Raw genomic sequence first — 20,142 nt, 5'->3', positions numbered from 1 at the left:
GTTCATCCACCCCTCTCTCTAGCACTCTCTTTCTCTGGCCTCTGCCTGTTCAGATCGGCACTTCGAAAATACCCAAATCTATGATAAATGGCCGATAAAAATCCATTCCGATGTACATTTCTGTGAGTAATATGTTGAATTGTCTGGTGGCTTAGCATAAGAGAAAAGCCAACAATAAATGTACTTATCAGGGTGTCTGATAACTCTCGCTCTTTCTCCAGTATACTGTATGTATTAGGAACGACTCATCTCATGTATTTTATTGTCAATACTAATAAATTGAAGTCTCACTCATAAACCAAGCGTTTTACACTTCTATGTGCATGCTATCAAAACACTCTTTAATCATTCAAATGCATTGATTGAGGTAAGGATTTCTGCTCTGTTATTCTTTGTGTTTTCATTTTACTTTAAACAAACACTTCTTCCATTGTCAAAGTTATCAGAATATTAATCATACAAAATGTTAATAATTTTAATAAATTGATTGAGGTAAGGAGGTAAGGAATTCAGCTTAAATATTTTTTGGTTTGTTTTTTTAAAGGTCCAAATCAAACACTCAAAGTTAAAGAATTATAGACTATTATATCCTCAGGATCTTGTGAAGAATTCAAACGTATTAATTGAGTAAGAGATTTTGGCGCTATTTGTCTAAAGCAAGCACTTCTTCCATTGTCTAAGTCTTTATTTTTCCACAGGATCTTGTGAGTGCTTTAAAGTCGGAGCTGGGAGGCTTGTTCGAGACGCTCGTTGTGGCGTTGATGACGCCTCCCATTTCCTATGACGCCTCTCAACTCCATAAAGCACTCAAGGTAAAGTATAGCAATGTATAGTCTATTTTTGGTTATGGCTCCAATAATAAGCCATGTATTGTGCAGCCAAACGTGAGTCTACATAGAATGAAGGTAAAGTACAGTTTAAGGTATGTAGAATTAGGAATTGTATGGTATTTTTACCATCAGGTACAGTATGTGCAGGATATTGGTCATGTGTCTAGATTATTTCAGGTGAACATTAACATGCTCCATCAGTTAATGGTCTTAAACCTAGCTGTCCTGAAATATGTTCCTCTTTCCCTGCAGAAAGCCAGTCCATTATAGGCTACACTAATGAAGTGTCATATGTGTGGCCATGTTTTTCATCTTCCATGTAGCCCTGTTAGGTTTGTCCAAAACTGATTGAGTACTATGGTACTGCTAGGCTTTGGCAGGGTCAGGGGTTAAAGGAGAACTCCAACCCAAAACAATATTTTGGTATTTCTTTCATTAGGCCATTGTTGATATAGTCCCAAAATGTTTTGCATATCAGTGGTCAAGTTTTCAAGATATATAACATTCAAAATACAAAAATAAAGCTGATATGATGCATTTTACATAAAAAAGTTATCTTGACAACTTGCTGACATGCAAAACATTTTGGGACTATATCAACAATGCACTAATGAAACACTTTCAGAGGCATTTAAACACACACACCCTAATGCAGCTACTTGAGAGGCATTTAAACACACACACCCTAATGTAGCTACTTGAGAGGCATTTAAACACACACACCCTAATGCAGCTACTTGAGAGGCATTTAAACACACACACCCTAATGCAGCTACTTGAGAGGCATTTAAACACACACACCCTAATGCAGCTACTTGAGAGGAATTTAAACACACACACCCTAATGCAGCTACTTGAGAGGCATTTAAACACACACTCCCTAATGCAGCTACTTGAGAGGCATTTAAACACACACACCCTAATGCAGCTACTTGAGAGGCATTTAAACACACACACCCTAATGCAGCTACTTGAGAGGCAATTAAACAAACACACTTACTTGTTCCATCAATATTGTCCAAGTTGGTTTGTGTGACATTGGCTTTACACATGTCAGGTCTGTATATTACATGAATATTTATATCCATACGTTGCACACATATAATTGCCCATAAAACAAGCCCTAGAGGTACACTCTGGGGCTTGTTATTATGGGCAATATGTGACATGGTGAGGTTGGACCCAGGTGCAGAGAAGAGATCAGATGAGGAATCAGCGGTTAAGGATAAACATAACACTTTACTGAGAAACGGTAACGGACGGATCACAGTAAAACTGGGTAAACAACAAACACTAAGTCTCGAAAACTCACTCAGGAGACAAACGGACATGGCACATAATTCAAGCTTCAGCAAAGGACAACAGGAAGCACATCTATTTTAACAGGGAAAACATACTGAGTAAATAGGACACACTTGAGTGTCGTTAATATCTCTAGGACGGTCTCTGCCGCCCTCTGGTGATAGGTGGAATCATGACAGTACCCCCCCCCCTTCTGGGAGCGGCCCCAGCCAAGGAGCCAGGGCGACCACCATGTAGTTGGTTCAAGTCCCGAACAGGTACCGGATCCAGGATGTCTCGGGCAGGCACCCATGCCCGTTCCTTGGGCTGTAGCCCTCCCAGTCCACCAGGTACTGCAGGGTGAGGTCCAGTGGACGAGTTTGGCACAGTGTTGTGAGCATACTCTGCCCAGGCGAGAAACTTGCTCCAGTTGCTAGCCTTGGTGGACGAAAAAGCTCCTGGTTGGCCCTCTCCATTTGCCCATTTGACTGTGGGTGGAACCTCGAGGAGAGATTCACTGACACCCCCAACAGGGAGCAAAAGGCTTTCCAATACTGTGCAACGAACTGGGCCCACAATGTCCTGGGGAAGTCCGTGTAGTCGAAAGACGTGTAATCATGAGATCAGCTGTCTCCTTCTGGCAATTGTAGACAATGAAATGGGCTGCCTTGGAGAACCGATCATGACCACCAGGATAGTGGTAAGCCCTTGGGATGGAGGTAACCCTGTGATAAAGTCTACGGACAGGTGGGATCAGGGCCGACTGTGTATGGGCAGAGGTTGGAGCAGCCCAGCAGGTCGCTGTCGTGAGGACTTGCATTGGGCACAGGTGGAACAGGCCGCAACAAAGGATCTCACATCCTCAATCGTGTTGAGCCACCAGAATTTCTGCCTCAGGAATTCTAGTGTCCGATTAACCCCTGGATGCCCAGTTAATTTAGAGGAGTGTCCCCATTGTAGCGCTTGAGAATGGGCTGGGACCCCCGCCGGGCTCAGGTTCTCGGGTCTGGGCTTGTCATACCGTGGTCTCTATACTCCATAACATGGGAGCCACAATGCGGGAGCTGGGGATGATGGGCTTGGAGTCCCTCTCCTCATTAGATACATCGTGTTGGCCGGACAGGGCATCTGCGCATAGGCTAGAGTGACAGGGCATCTTGGGCGATAGGCTAGAGTGAAGTTGAACCTGTTAAAAAACAGAGTCCACCTAGCCTGGCGAGCGTTCAACCTCCTGGTTTCTTGAATGGAGACCAAGTTCTTATGGTCCATCCATATCACGAAAGGATGATATGCCCTCTCTAACCAGCATCTCCACCCCTCAAGGACCCACTTGACTGCCAAGAGCTCCCGGTTGCCTACATCGTAGTTGCGTTCTGCTGGCGAGAACCGCTTGGAAAGAAAGCCACATGGGTGCATTATCTTGTCCCATTTACATTACATTTACATTTAAGTCATTTAGCAGACGCTCTTATCCAGAGGACCGCCCCTGCTCCGGTGTACGAGGTGTCCACCTCTACAACGAAGGGACGAGTAGGATCAGGAGGAACGAGGATGGGTCTGGAGGTGAAACGTCCCTTGAGCTCCATGAATGCCCTGTCAGCCTCAGGGGTCCAGCCAAAACAGGTCTGGGACATGCGGGTTAGGGACATGCAAAATGACCGCCCAGTTATAGCTGATTTTAAATCCATAATAATACATATATTATCACCTAATGTTGTGTAAGATGTTTTAATTAACTAAAGTTCTTGTGAACATTACAATTGCTATTTATGGTCCGTAGGCCTCATTGACCTGAGCTCATACAACTCGTTTTTGGGTTTAAAAAAAGAAGCATGATGTATGGATTATATTGACTCAAAAAACAAAAACTCAGATGAAACATATTGTGCTATTTATCAGACTACTTTGCTTTAAAGCTTAACTCTCTCCTCCTCACCAGTGTCATGATCAAAGATATGATCAAGAGCCTCACACACAGTATATCGTTTGGTCATTGTGCTGCCACAGAATGAATTGTGAGCAAGGCCTTAAAAAGGTTTTATATACTAGAGCTGCGAGAAAAGATCTATATATTATTGAAACAATGTTGCGATTGTCTGTGAGAATGCCAACAGGTGTGGTTCCCATGGGGGAAAGATTCTATTGGGGAAAGGTTCCCATGGGGGTTTCCATGGATGCCAAGAAGGGGAGTGAGGTGTGTGTGTGTGCTCAAGCACACATTCATGTGGGGTCTGGGAGAGGAAGTGTGTCCATCTGATGAATGGGCATGTGCCTGAACACAATTTTAGACACAAAGTGTAGTCTCACCCATTCATTTCTAATTACATTTTTGACCGGGAACACCACAGGTGTACAAAAGTTAAATAAAGCACCCAAAATGTAATCATCTAAATGTATTTTGTGTGTTCAGATGGCCTCTGTGGACAAAGTCATGGAACCTTATGACAATCAGATTAAATTAACTACATTTTTCAGAGAGAAAACTTGTAAATCGTTCCAATTCGACCGGGACACAACAGGAGGGTTAACTATTGAATCAACACTAGAAATGTTACACTTAACAATCAACACTAGTTAACACTGGCCAATTTGCTGTGTGCTATGAAAAGGACACATCTGTAGGCTTTCATACGTTTCAAGAACCTTTTAGAATTCTTAAGAACCGTAGATGCCACATCAAGAACCCCACAAGAACTCAAAGGTTCTTTATCGGGCAAGAGTTCTCCAAGGAACCTTGGAGAGCTGAGGAAGAACCATTTAAGAACCTTTATTTGTTTCAGTGTAGGGCAAAAGCATGTATGTGCATGTTAGTGGCTTTCTGACAGCTACATAAGGGCTGTTTTTGTAAGGTCACTATCCTTCTTTGTTCATTCTGGTTACACTGTCCTGCATCAGCTCAGTGTTTCTCACATTAGTGGTGGCTCTGATGGCTCAGTTGATAGGAGCACGGCCCTTGCTACACCAGAAACGTGGATTTGGATCCTGCATTGAGAGTGTGTAGGTGATATGGAATTCACAAAATCTCTCCACTGGTGCTGGGCCAGAAAAGACTGATAGTTTTCAAAACCCACACACTCCTATACATTCACTACCACTCAAAAGTTTGAGGTCACTTAGAAATGTCCTTGTTTTTAAAAGAAAATCACATTTTTTGTCCATTAAAATAACATCAAATTGATCAGAAATACAGTGTAGACATTCTTAAGGTTGTAAATGACTATTGTAGCTGGAAACGGCTGATTTTTAATGGAATATTTACATAAGCATATAGAGGCCCATTATCAGCAACCATCACCCCTGTGTTCCAATGGCATGTTGTGTTAGCTAATCAAAGTTTGTAATTTTAAAAGGCTAATTGATCATTAGAAAACCCTTTTTGCAATTATATTAGCACAGCTGAAAACTGTTGTGCTGATTAATGAAGAAATTAAACTGGCCTTCTTTTGACTAGTTGAGTATCTGAAGCATAAACATTTGTGGGTTCGATTATTGGCTCAAAATGGTCAGAAACAAATAACTTTCTTCTGAAACTCGTCAGATTATTCTTGTTCTGAGAAATGAAGGCTATTCCATGCGAGAAATTGCCAAGAAACTTAAAATCTTGTACAACACTGTGTACTATTCCCTTCACAGAACAGCGCAAACGGGCTCTAACCAGAATAGAAAGAGGAGTGGGAGACCAAGGTGCACAACTGAGCAAGAGGACAAGTACATAAGAGTGTCTAGTTTGAGAAACAGACACTTCACAAGTCCTCAACTGGCAGCTTCTTTAAATATTACCCGCAAAACACCAGTCTCAACGTTAACAATGAAGAGACGTCTCCGGGATGCTGGCCTTCTAGGCAGAGTTCCTCTGTTCAGTCGGTGTTATTTTGCCCATCTTAATCTTTTCTTTTTATTGGCCAGTCTGAGATATGGTTTTTCTTTGCCCCTCTGCCTAGATGGCCAGCATCCCGGTTTGCCAGTTTGCGCTGTTCTGTGAAGGGAGCAGTGCACAGCATTGTACGAGATCGAATATTTTCTTGTCAATTTCTCACATGTAATAGCCTTCATTTCTCAGAACAAGAATAGACTGACGAGTTTCAGAAGAAAGTACTGTTATGCAGGTGAATGAAGACCCAAAAGCGACTTAACGAAAATAGAGTCTTTATTCCAGTAATTGACAAAAGTGATAATCCTGGATATATCAAGGTGAAAACAAAACAGGAGAACTGAAATCCACTTGTCAGTAGAGAGGACTGACTGGAGACTCGACCATAGACTGCAGGTTGCTTCGGGAAGGCACCGACCGTAGCAGACCTAGACACCTGCTCACACGCAGCATCTGAAGAAGGTAAAACACGACAGGGCGAGACAAGGACACAGAACAGCGAACATCTTACAAGGATCCGACAAGGACAGAAGCGGAAAACAGAGGGAGAAATAGGGGCTCTAATCAGAGGGCAAAATAGGGGACAGGTGTGAAAAGAGTAAATGAGGTAGTTAGGAGAAATGAGGAACAGCTGGGAGCAGGAATGGAACGATAGAGAGAGAGAGCGAGAGAGGGAGAGAGGGAGGGGGAGAGAGGGATAGAAAGAGGGAAAGAACCTAATAAGACCAGCAGAGGGAAACGAATAGAAGGGAAGCACAGAGACAAGACATGATAACCAATGACAAAACATGACAAGTACTTTGTTTCTGGCCATTTTGAGCCTGTAATCGAACCCACAACTGCTGATGCTCCAGATACACAACTAGTCTAAAGAAGGCCAGTTTTACAGCTTCTTTAATCAGTACAATGGTTTTCAGCTTTTTAAAATGAGAAACTTGGATTAGCTAACACAACGTGCCATTAGAACACAGGAGTGATGGTTGCTGGTAATGGACCTCTGTACCCTGTGTGTAAATATTCCATTTAAAAAAATTGTCCGTTTCCAGCTACAATAGTCATTTACAACATTAACAACATCTACACTGTATTTCTGATCAATTTGATGTTCTTTTATTAATGGACAGAATGTTTTATTTTCTTTCAAAAACAAGGAAATGTGTAAGTGACCCCAAACTTTTGAAAGGTAGTGTATATAGGGTGAATAGTGCACGAATTGAGAAGGTGAAGCAGCATATATCATGTGTAGGCTTGTCTTTTTGAATCATTCAGACTGTTTCATGTCCACATATACTCACTGGTTGTTACAGAATGGCCAGCCAGGTATTGAGTGGGCTTGTCTGAGGGTCTCTGATTGTTGTTCCCTAGGGGGTGGGGACGGATGACGACGTGCTGATTGAGATCCTAGCGTCTAGGACCTGCGCTCAGATTAAAGACATTGTCAAAGTCTACAAGAAAGGTAAGAGGTTAAATGTGTCATGACACATTCATAACATATCCCACTGGGCAAAAACTGGTTGAATCAACATTGCTTCCATATCATTTCAACAGAAAAATCTACGTGGAAAACTGATTGGGTTTTAAAAGTCAAGGGAATTTCGTATTTTTAACCTGGGCGATATTTGTTGTTGATTTCACGTTGAATTTAAATCAAAACTAAACGTTCAACTGAAGTATGTGCCCAGTGGGATTCATTCAACCTCTACAAGAAAGAGCTTAGGTTCCTCATATAAGAGCACAAGGCGAGACCCAGATGCTGACATGGGAGGCAGATGGTTTGAGTCTTTGATATTTATTACATGCAAAAGGAGTAGGCAAGAGAATGGTCGTGGACAGGCAAAAGGTCAAAACCAGTCCAGGAGGTACAGTGTGGCAGGCAGGGTCGAGGTCAGGGGAGGCAGAATGGTCACGCGGGAGGGTACAGAGTCCAGAAAACAGGCAAGGGTCAAAACCGGGAGGACTAGTTAAAGAGAATAGAAAAGGCAGGAGCACGGGAAAACACACTGGTTGACTTGGAACATACAAGACGAACTGGCACTGAGAGACAGGAAACACAGGGGTAAATACACCAGGATTAACAAGCGACACCTGGAGTGGATGGAGACAATAACAAGGACAGGTGAAAGTGATCAGGGTGTGACAGTCCCCCCCCCACCCCCCACCACTGCTTTCACCTTTCCAGGATCCATCTGGACATTACCCTCAGTGATGACATATCCCAGAAATGGGACTGTAGAACGGTGGAAGCGGTGGAATACTTCTCAGCTTTCTGGAACAATTGGTTCTCCAGGAGGTGCTGAAGTATCTGCCTGACATGAAGAACATGTTCTTGGGCCGACCGGGAAAAAAACAGGATGTCGTCAAGGTAGACGAACACAAAACGGTTGAGCATGTCCCGGATCACATCATTTACCAAAGCCTGGAAGACAGTGGGGGCATTGGTGAGACCAAACAGCATGATCTGGTACTCATAATGTCTGCTGGCTGTGTTGAAGACTGTTTTCCACTCATCCCCTTCGCGTATCCGAACCAGGTGGTTGGCATTCCGAAGGTCCAGCTTGGAAGAAATGGTGGCCCCGTGGAGAGGTTGAAAAGAAGAGGAGAGGAGTGGTAGGGGGTACCAATTTCTAACCGTAATGTCATTCAGTCCTCGGTAGTCAATGCACCAAGAAAGACCCTGCGCCGGCAGGAGATGCAGACGGACGGACGGCCCCAGTAGCCAGAGACTCCTCTATGTACTCCTCCATAGCCTTGGTCTCTGGCCCAGATAGAGAACATAGCCGACCCCAAGGTGGGTTGTGGTGTGGTGTGGTGCCTGGGAGATCAATGGCACAATCATAAGGACGGGGCGGGGGAAGGGAAGTAGCACGTGTCTTACTGAACATTTCAAGGAGGTCATGGTATTCAGTAGGAATGGCAGAAACATCCAAAGCCTTGCTAACGTCCTGAGGAAGACATCTCGGGCAAGGCTGTGCAGTTGAAGACAGTGGGAATGGCAAAATGGACTCCAACCCAGGATGGAGCTTTTGGTCCAGTCAATAACAGGGTTGTGTTTTTGGAGCCATGAAAATCCCAAGACAACCAGAACATGGGGAGATGCAATGAGGAGGAACTGTGTGGTCTCACTGTGGTTACCTGAAACACGTATATGAACGGGCACAGTACTATGGGTGACTCTACCTATTGAGCAGCCGTCCAGCACCCTAGCATCCATGGGAACCGTGAGAGGCTGAGTGGGAATACCATGCAGAGAAACAATAGTAGCATCCATAAAACTTTCATCATCCCTAGAGTCAATGAGCACTCGGAAAGACTTAGATTGGTCTCCCCACAGCAAAAGCACAAAAAAAGGTGTGTGGGTGATGGGAATTAAGCAACTCCCAGTCTGGCTCACCAGAGTACTTGTACCCACTAGAGACAAGGGTTTCCTAACAGGGCAGGTAGCTATATAATGTCCTTCCCCTCCACAGTACAGACAACAGTTTGAACTCAGCCTCCGTGAGCTTTCCCCAACCGATAACGTAGCTCTTCCCAATTGCATTGGCTCAGGAGTATCCAACTCACCTGTCATTGATGATTCACGATGGAGCACGGGTGGCTTCGGATCCGCTCTGAAAAACTGCCTTCGGAACTTACGGATTCTTTTGAAGGTGAGCGAGCCAGAGCGGATGAACGAGTGTGCCCGAGACCAGACCTCCTCTCACTCCTGCATTCCCTTTTTTTCACAGTCCATCAAATAAAATTCCACATGTTACATCCAATCTCCATAACCTGGATACCCTCCTGCTTCTACTTTCAAATGCTGGATCGGTGCCTTGCCTAGAGCTAAAGCGGTGACAGGTAGACTCTCAGAATGCAGATTGGCTCAGTGATTAGCAAGATTGCGCAGATGGAGATGGCAGCTTTGCTTCTAGTCCTTAGGAAACTGTGCAGTATTTGTTTTTTAATGTATTATTTCTTATATTGTTATCCCAGAAAACCTTAAGTGTTATTACATACAGCCGGGAAGAACTATTGGATATCAGAGAGACGTCAACTTACCAGCACAAACAGCATTATGACCAGGAATACGACTTTCCCAAAGCGGATCCTTTGTCTACACCTCCCAGGGCATTTGAACTGATTCCAGGGGCGGGGGTGTATGTTTCATGATTAACAACTCAAAGTGTAATTGTAGCAACATACAATAACTCAAATCATTTTGTTCACCTGACCTAGAATTCCGTACAATCAAATGCCAACTGTATTATCTTCCAAGAGAACTCTCTTCAAATATCGTCACAGCCTTGTATATTCCTCCACAAGCGGATACCAAGACAGCCATCAAGGAACTTCACTGGACTTTATTAAAATTGGAAACCATATATCCCGAGGCTGCATTTATTGTAGCTGGGGATTTTAACAAAGCTAATTTGAGAACACGGCTACCTAAATTCTATCAGCATACCGTTTGTAATACACGAGCGAGTAATACGCTCAAACATTGCTACTCTAACGTCCGCAATGGATACAAGGCCCTCCCTCACCCTCCTTTTGGAAAATCTGACCGTGACTCCATCTTGTTGCTCCCCTTCTATAGGCAGAAACTAAAACAGGAAGTGCCCGTGCTTAGGTCTATCCAACACTGGTCTGACCAATCGGATTCCACGCTTCACAATTGCTTCGATCACGTGGACTGGGATATGTTCCGGGTAGCCTCAGACAATAACCATTGACATATACGCTGACTCGGTGAGCGAGTTTATAAGGAAGAGTATAGGATATGTTGTACCCACTGTGACAATTAAAAAATTTCTCTAACCAGGAAACCGTGGTTTGATGCCAGCATGCGTGCAAAACTGAATGCACATACCACCGCATTTAATCATGGCAAGGCGACTGGAAACATGGGCAAATACAAACAGTGTAGTTATTCTCTCCGTAAGGCAAACAAGCAAAGCGTCAGTATAGAGTCAAAGTGGAGTCGCAATACAAAGGCTCAAACATGAGACGTACATGAGGTTTGAGACAAGGGTCTACAAACAATCCCGGATTACAAAAAGAAAACCAGCCCCGTCGCGGACATCGACGTCTTGCTTCCAGACAAATTAAACAAGTTCTTTGCGCTCTTTGAGGACAATACAGTGCCACTGACGCGGCCCGCTACCAAAGACTGTGGGCTCTCCTTCTCCATGGCCCGACGTGAGTAAAACATTTAATATAATAATAATATATGCCATTTAGCAGACGCTTTTATCCAAAGCGACTTACAGTCATGTGTGCATACATTCTACGTATGGGTGGTCCCGGGGATCGAACCCACTACCCTGGCGTTACAAGCGCCATGCTCTACCAACTGAGCTACAGAAGGACCACAAACGTGTTAACGCTCGCAAGGCTGCCTGCCCATGCGGCATCCCTAGCCGCGTCCCCAGAACATGCGCAGACCAGCTGGCTGGTGTGATTATGGACATATTTAATCAATCCCTATCCCAGACTGCTGTCCCCACATGCTTCAAGACGCTTCAACCATTGTTCTTGTTCCCAAGAAAGCTAAGGTAACTGAACTAAATGACTATCATCCTGTAGCACTCACTGTCATCATGAAGTGCTTTGAGAGACGAGTCAATGATCATATCACATTCACCCTACCTGTCACCCTAAACCCACTTCAATTTGCTTACCGCTGATGCAATCACCATCACACTGCACACTGTCCTATCCCATCAGCTCAACATTCAACACCATAGTACCCTCCAAACTCATCATTAAGCTTGAGACCTTGGGACCCGACCCCGCCCTGTGCAACTGGGTCCTGGACTTCCTGACTTGCTGCCCCCAAGTGGTGAAGGTAGGATTCAACACCCCACAAGGGTGCGTTCTCAGCCCCCTCCTGTACTCCCTGTTCACCCACAACTGCGTGGCCATGCACACATCCAATTCAATCATTACGTTTGCAGACTACACTACAGTGGTAGGCTTGATTACCAACAACGATGAGACAGCCTACAGGGAGGAAGTGAGGGCCCTCGGAGTGTGGTGTCAGGAAAATAACCTCTCATTCAATGTCAGCAAAACAAAAGAGATGATTGTGGACTTCTGGAAACAGCAGAGGGAGCACCCCCCTATCCACATCGACAGGACAGCAGTGGAGAAGGTGGAAAGTTTTAAGTTCCTCGGTGTACATATCACAGACAGAAATGGTCCACGCACACAGACAGTGTGGTGAAGAAGGCGCAACAACGCCTCTTCAACCTCAGGATGTTGAAAAAATGTGGCTTGTCACTGAAAACCTTCACTAACTTTTACAGGTGCACAATTGAGAGAATCCTGTTGGGCTGTTTCACCGCTTGGTACGGCAACTACACCACCCACAACCGCAAGACTGTCCAGAGGGTGGTGTGGTCTGCACAACACATCACCAGCGGTAAACTACCTTCCCTCCAGGACACCTACAACACCCGGTGTCACAGGAAGGCAAAAAAAGATCATCAAGGACAATAAACACCCAAGCCATTGCCTGTTCACCCCGCTTCCATTCTGAAGGGGAGGTCAGTACAGGTGCATCAAAGCTGGGACAGAGAGATTGAAAAACAGCGTCTATCTCAAGGCCATGAGATTGTTAAACAGCCACCACTAACACAGAGAGATGACTGCCTACCTACAGGCTTGATATCATTGGCCACTTTAATAAATGGAACACTAGTCACTTTAATAATGCCACTTTAACAATGTTTACATATCTCACATTACTCATCTCATATGTATATACTGTATACTGTATCCTTCACTATCTATTCTTTACTATCTATTGCATCTTAGCCGTTCTGTCACTGCTCATCCATATATTTTATACTTATATATTATTATCCCATTCCTTTACTAGATTGTGTATATTAGGTTTTGTTGTGGAATTCATTAGATAATAGGTTTTGTTGTGGAATTGTTAGATATTACCTGTTAGACACTGTCGGATCTAGAAGCATAAGCATTTCGCTACACTCGCAATGGCATCTGCTAACCATGTGTATGTGACCAATAAAATGTGATTTTGATTTTAATGCAATATGGCCACCGGTTCCACATATTGTGGAACCTTGCTTTGAATCTGAATGTCTGTTTGTTGCACTCATTCGTATTCTAGATGTTTCTCTCGCTGGGCTATGAGAGCAGTCTGATACCTTGCTTCAAACCAATAGCATTGAAGGATGAATGAAAGTTATATGGCCTTGGTCTAGGATAGACAGGATTACCATGCATTGTTGACCACCAATGTAACCCAATGGTAGTTCTGTGCTCACCCCTGTCTAGTTTCATACATTTGTTCACTCTGAACTATGCCTCTTAATTTAGAGCTGTACAATCAAACATTCTTCCTGCAGGGCATCCCGTCAAAATGTGTTCACCTCACTGCAGATCAACCCCTAGAACTTAAAATAAACACTATATCAACTGCATCAAGTACCCAGTCTATTTTCAAGAGTACGTTGCTAGTCCTGCATCTTCAGCCAATAGACACAGCAACGGTCTAGCACAACAGCCTGGTCCCAGATCTGTTTGTGCTGCCTCCTATGGTCATTGTCACGCCATTGTCACAACACAAACAGATTTGAACCAGGCTAATGGCTCAATAGGCCAAGGATTAGAGTCACCCTGGCCATCTGAGATGGACACCGGAGAAGGCGGATCCATCCGTTACCCTGCTAATCAAATCTCCCTGGCGGAGACGTTCAGCTAAACAGAGCACGTCCAAACTGGGTCGATTGCTGCCATTAGCAACCATTGTCAGATATAATATAATAATAATAATATATGCCATTTAGCAGACGCTTTTATCCAAAGAGACTTACAGTCATGTGTGCATACATTCTACGTGTATATAAGTGTAAACAATTTTCTGTCTTTCCCTTCTCCCTCTTCTCGTCTTTCTCAGAGTGCGGTGGGAAGCTGGAGAAAGATATCACCAGTGACACCTCGGGCAACTTCCAAAAGCTTCTAATAATCCTTCTGCAGGTAAACGAAGAGAGAAGGAGGGATAAGAGAGATACAGTATTCCCTTTCTGGTAATGGGAGTGCTTTGCTGATGTCCTTATAAAGTCATGGGTGGTTCACGAAAGGTAAGGATGGAGTGAGAAGGAATGAGGAGGGAAGGGTACGTACAGTAAGAATATCATTGTCCTCCTGGGTCTTGGTAACCTAACCCACCAGGTTGCCAGGTTGAGAGGGACTCAGCAAAGATTAGGTCATGAAGGGTAGACATCACTCTACTCCCATGATGCACTAACCTTTTCCCCTCTGTTCTTTTTTCTTCCCCTTTGCTCCTCTGTTCTTTTGTGTAGAGGAGTAATGATGAAGGGGTGGATGACAACAGGATTGAGAAAGACGCAATGGTAACAGAACCCAATGAGTGGGTGGATGATCGCTAAGTGCTACGCTATAGGGCAAGACATAATTACATTTTGTCTTCAGTGCTCAAATGTTAACATGCTCAGGATATGGCTCCAAACCATTACCATACAGTAGGCCTAAAGGACAAAGCAAGCTTCAAGTGTATCATAGTGCTCGCTGATAAATGATCAATATTAAACATGGATTTAGTACATTTTCTTCCTGAAATGGAAAATCCCATGGATTTAAAAGCTAAAAAAATGTTTTTGTTTTTTTTCATACTTGGATCAACATTGGCTACAGTATATTTAATGATTATAAAAATGCATATATAATACAGGTCCACTGAAGGGTCCCTTGCCTTTGACATCCACTTCATTGAACATGGCCTTATATTCAGTGAAACCAGTGACTTAACTAAAATATTTGCATTTCTTCATAGATCATTGATCAAGCTATGTTATACTGCAACTAGTGAAGGTTCTGTTAAACAGGTGATAGTATAAGACATTCTGAACACCAAAGACAGGATTTGAGGCAAACACCTGCATACCACAATTGTAATAACATTGCTCAGTGTGCTATAATAAACTGTTATCAGTGGGGTACTTGTGTGTGTTTCAGGAACTGATTGCTGCTGGCAAGGGGAAGGTTGGCACAGACGAAGAGAAATTCATCAACATCCTGGGCAATAGGAGCCATGAACACCTTCGACTAGGTGTGTGTGTGTGCAATTTCGTTCAATCGTTAAAACAGAATTGCATTCTGCACTTTTATTATAACATCAAATGACATCAAATTCTCATATGTATCTTGTTTTTCATTGCAAGTGTTTGACGCCTACAAGAAGGTGTCTGGCAATGATATTGAGGACAGCATTGAGGGCGCGACTACTGGAAACCTGGAGAACTTAATGCTGGCAGTTGGTAAGACTCTACAATGAGTAACAACAGTAAAAAAAAAAATAGAAAAAAATATACAAAACTAAAATGTAACACAATTAAAGAATGACATTTCTGTATTGCATTTTGACAAGTCAAACCTAAACCACCTATCAGTCAATACATCTTGTACATATTCCATAAATGCTTTATATTGAAACATGAATTAATCATTTGGGAATGTCATCTTTCCTTTCCATAGTGAAGTGTGCTAAGAGTGTCCCAGCCTACTTTGCAGAGTCCCTCTACAGGTCTATGAGGGTATGATCTTTGTGTTGTCACCTATCATCCCATGGAGGATTTACCAGAAAGTTTCAATTACCAACACATGTCTCCAAAAAGGCTTTAAGAGGTTTGGTTTAGTTATTTGTAATTGTGATGTCTATTGTTTCTTTGTTAGCGTGCTGGCACTGATGACCAGACTCTGATGAGAATCATGGTGTCCAGGGGTGAGACAGACATGCTGGACATCAGAGCCTGCTTTAAGAAGATGTATGGGGCCTCTCTTTACACCACCATCCAGGTACAGTGGGCTAGTCTCTCCTCTATCCAGTCTGGTACAATAGGCTAGACTCCCTTTGAACTATTCAGGCACAATGGTCTAGTCTCTCCCCTAACTGGTTGCATATAGATTAGTTTTCAGGAACAGTGGACTGGTCTCTCCTCTAACCAGGTACAGTGCACTAGTCTCATCTTCACCACCTAACAACTAACCCTAATAATCTACTTCTATACTCAGCTACCACCTATCAAATGACACTAGAGAGTAGTGGAGGCTTCTGAGGGGACTACGCTCATAATAATTGCTGAAGTGGAGTCAATGGAGTGGGATCAACCACATTAAAGACATGGTGTCCATGTGAGCCGTCCTCCCCTCAGCAGCCTCCACTGATAGAGAGTCGTTAGATATCACCTGAGTGACAAGTCTATTATTCCAGCTGCTTCAATATTCCAATATTCCTCAATTATTTCAGCTGCTCCCTAAATATTCTAGCAAGTGGGCCTTTGTGACAAGCTGTTACTCTCCTGAGTCTCCTACTAGGTTTTTAGCTCATCGGTATCTGGATAGGAAGAATAAAAGACCTGGTTTCAGCCCTGTTAACATAGGAGATGACGATACCACACTATAGGCAGAATGATGAGGGCGTACTAGAGACTGGTGTAGTGCCAAATGGATAGGACCAGTACAAACATGCAACCTCCTGTCATGCATCCTTATTTCCAACCCCATCCATCTACAGCATACATCAACCATTACTAACACTGTATTATTCATGATTCAGCATAACATGCTGTCTGACTTGGAAGTAATGAGCAGCCTTTCTCTCTGACTTGGTAGTAATGAGCAGCCTTCCTCTCTGACTTGGTAGTAATGAGCAGCCTTCCTCTCTGACTTGGTAGTAATGAGCAGCCTTTCTCTCTAACTTGGTAGTAATGAGCAGCCTTTCTCTCTGACTTGGTAGTAATGAGCAGCCTTCCTCTCTGACTTGGTAGTAATGAGCAGCCTTCCTCTCTGACTTGGTAGTAATGAGCAGCCTTCCTCTCTGACTTGGTAGTAATGAGCAGCTTTCCTCTCTGACTTGGTAGTAATGAGCAGCCTTCCTCTCTGACTTGGTAGTAATGAGCAGCCTTCCTCTCTGACTTGGTAGTAATGAGCAGCCTTCCTCTCTGACTTGGTAGTAATGAGCAGCCATCCTCTCTGACTTGGTAGTAATGAGCAGCCTTCCTCTCTGACTTGGTAGTAATGAGCAGCCTTCCTCTCTGACTTGGTAGTAATGAGCAGCCTTCCTCTCTGACTTGGTAGTAATGAGCAGCCTTCCTCTCTGACTTGGTAGTAATGAGCAGCCTTCCTCTCTGACTTGGTAGTAATGAGCAGCCTTCCTCTCTGACTTGGTAGTAATGAGCAGCCTTCCTCTCTGGCTTGGTAGTAATGAGCAGCCTTCCTCTCTGACTTGCGTCAGGTTGACATTGTGCGGTATGACGGTCCATTTGTACAACTGATGTAGATATTTGTTTACACCGCCATTGTGATGACACTGCGCAATGGTTTTGTAAACTTTTTTTTTTGCAGACTCTCTGTTGTATCACACAAATATCTGTCAGATGTGTTGTACATCAGCTCTACAACCTGAGTATACAAGACCTATGTAATCCATAGGCTGATTATCTGCTTGGTAGTGCAGACAACACCTTTAATGCCAGTTTGTGTTTATTTGTTGACTTATTCCCAGGAGGACACCACTGGGGACTACGGAAAGGCCCTGCTCTATCTTTGTGGAGGAAATGACTGAGGACTTTTTGGTGATGTGGTCCTGTATGATGATGCGTGATGGCGCCACAACGAGCTACACCTGATACTCTGTCCGTCAATTATAATTCATTAACGTTAGATTTGATCTTCTGTTCCACGATTGGCTTAAGTTACCACTTCATTGTACTGGCTATGTATCTTGATTGTCCACATTCAACACATACTGAACTCAACACTGTGTGCCCTCTTTTCTCCCATATTGTTCAAATATTCCTTTATTTGACTCTTATGGTCATGTGAAGCAAACTATGTTTTGTTTTGGTAAACATGTCTAATTTCAAGGAATAATGTGAGTAATATTGCTATATCCATTTGTTTTTGTTATTTTCTTTGTTACCTAAATCAACACGATATCTTATTCTATCTTGATTAATGCCTTTGTGTCTTTGAGTTCGAAGTATAAAGTTGCTGTTCAATTATTAAAAGGTTCATGTCTACTATTATGTTTCACTCATTAATAACATATGAAGTTGTGAATTGCAATAGGAGTGGGCTGATAAAGGTATCAGTCACCTCTAAGATGAGTAGATCTACATGACATAGTAACTCATGTCAAATCTAATAGGCCAAGTTTAGTCTGTAGTTTACAGGTCATCCAATCGAATGGCCGTGGAGTCTTTAGTGATGTTGATATTCTACCACTAGATGGGAGAAACAGCCAAAACAAGCAGGGAGTTCATATCTAGTGGACTTCCCTATTGACACCACAGTAGTTGTAGCATGTACTGTTGTTAGGTTGTAACATGTAGTGTAGTTATGTTGTAACATGTACTGTAGTTAGGTTGTGTAACGGCGTTCGTCTGTCGAAAGAGAGTCGGACCAAAATGCAGAGTGGTGGTTACTCATGTTCTTTAATAAAATAGAACGATACATGAAATAACTAAGTAACAAAACAACAAACGGAACGCGAAAACCTATACAGCCTATTCCACTGGATGTCATAAGGTGAATGCACCAATTTGTAAGTCGCTCTGGATAAGAGCGTCTGCTAAATGACTTAAATGTAATGTAAATGTAGTGAAAACAAACAAAGAGACAGGAACAATCACCCACAAAACACACAGTGAAACCTAGGCTACCTAAATATGGTTCCCAATCAGAGACAACGAGAATCACCTGACTCTGATTGAGAACCGCCTCAGGCAGCCAAGCCTATGCTAGACACCCCTACTCAGCCGCAATCCCAATGCCTACAAAACCCCAATACGAAACACAACAAAATAAACCCATGTCACACCCTGGCCTGACCAAATATATAACGAAAACACAAAATACTAAGACCAAGGCGTGACAGGTTGTAACATGTACTGTAGGTAGGTTGTAACATTTAGGTCTGTTGTACTTATATTGTAACATGCAGTTAGGTTGTAACATTTATTGTAGTTATGTTGTTGTAACATGTACTGTAGTTAGGTTGTAACATGTACTGTAGTTATGTTGTAACATGTACTGTTGTTAGGTTGTAACATGTACTGTAGTTAGGTTGTAACATGTACTGTAGTTAGTTTCTAACATGCAGTTAGGTTGTAACATCTATTGTAGTTATGTTGTACCATGTACTGTAGTTAGGTTGTAACATGTACTGTAGTTAGGTTGTAACATGTAGTTCTGTTGTAAAGTGTACTGTACTTATATTATAACATGTAGTTAGGTTGTAACATGTACTGAGGTTGTAACGTATACACTGTAGTTAGGTTGTAACATGTACTGAGGTTGTAACATACTATAGTTAGGTTGTAACATGTACTGAGGTTGTAATGTATACACTGTAGTTAGGTTGTAACATGAAGTTAGGTTTTAATGTATACTGTAGTTAGGTTGTAACATGTACTGAGGTTGTAATGTATACCGTAGTTAGGTTGTAACATGTACTGAGGTTGTAATGTATACTGTAGTTAGGTTGTAACATGTACTGAGGTTGTAATGTATACCGTAGTTAGGTTGTAACATGTACTGAGGTTGTAATGTATACCGTAGTTAGGTTGTAACATGTGCTGAGGTTGTAATGTATACGTAGTTAGGTTGTAACATGTACTGAGGTTGTAATGTACTACCGTGTTGTTAGGTTGTAACATGTACTGAGGTTGTAATGTATACCGTAGTTAGGTTGTAACATGTACTGAGGTTGTAACATGTATACCGTAGTTAGGTTGTAACATGTACTGAGGTTGTAACATACTATAGTTAGGTTGTAACATGTACTGAGGTTGTATATAGTTAGGTTGTAACATGTACTGAGGTTGTAATGTTAGTAGTTAGGTTGTAACATGTACTGAGGTTGTAACATACTATAGTTAGGTTGTAACATGTACTGAGGTTGTAATGTATACACTGTAGTTAGGTTGTAACATGTACTGAGGTTGTAATGTATACTGTAGTTAGGTTGTAACATGTACTGAGGTTGTAATATATACTGTTGTTCGGTTGTAACATGTACTGAGGTTGTAATGTATACTATAGTTATGTTGTAACATTTACTGAGGTTGTAATGTATACTGTAGTTAGGTTGTAACATGTACTGAGGTTGTAATGTATACCGTAGTT

The 20,142-nt window shown here is 42.8% G+C and overlaps 1 protein-coding gene across 1 annotated transcript in view; it reads left to right on the top strand.

The window, feature by feature from the left end:
* anxa5a (annexin A5a) overlaps nucleotides 1-17,940 on the top strand; it is a 28,727-nt gene extending 10,787 nt beyond the window's left edge. Inside the window, exons 5-13 of the mRNA XM_046296732.1 lie at nucleotides 699-812; nucleotides 7,348-7,438; nucleotides 13,892-13,971; nucleotides 14,298-14,348; nucleotides 14,971-15,064; nucleotides 15,177-15,272; nucleotides 15,490-15,548; nucleotides 15,688-15,810; nucleotides 17,519-17,940. Of these exons, the coding sequence (XP_046152688.1) occupies nucleotides 699-812; nucleotides 7,348-7,438; nucleotides 13,892-13,971; nucleotides 14,298-14,348; nucleotides 14,971-15,064; nucleotides 15,177-15,272; nucleotides 15,490-15,548; nucleotides 15,688-15,810; nucleotides 17,519-17,578 (768 nt within the window). The 3' untranslated portion in view covers nucleotides 17,579-17,940. The remainder of the gene's footprint in view (nucleotides 1-698; nucleotides 813-7,347; nucleotides 7,439-13,891; nucleotides 13,972-14,297; nucleotides 14,349-14,970; nucleotides 15,065-15,176; nucleotides 15,273-15,489; nucleotides 15,549-15,687; nucleotides 15,811-17,518) is intronic.
* The last annotated feature ends 2,202 nt before the right edge of the window (nucleotides 17,941-20,142 follow it).

Source organism: Oncorhynchus gorbuscha, linkage group LG13 (assembly GCF_021184085.1).
Source record: "Oncorhynchus gorbuscha isolate QuinsamMale2020 ecotype Even-year linkage group LG13, OgorEven_v1.0, whole genome shotgun sequence".
Taxonomy (NCBI): domain Eukaryota; kingdom Metazoa; phylum Chordata; class Actinopteri; order Salmoniformes; family Salmonidae; genus Oncorhynchus; species Oncorhynchus gorbuscha.
The sequence above is the reverse complement of the archived record's forward strand: the minus strand, read 5'-3'. Positions and strand labels throughout refer to the sequence as shown.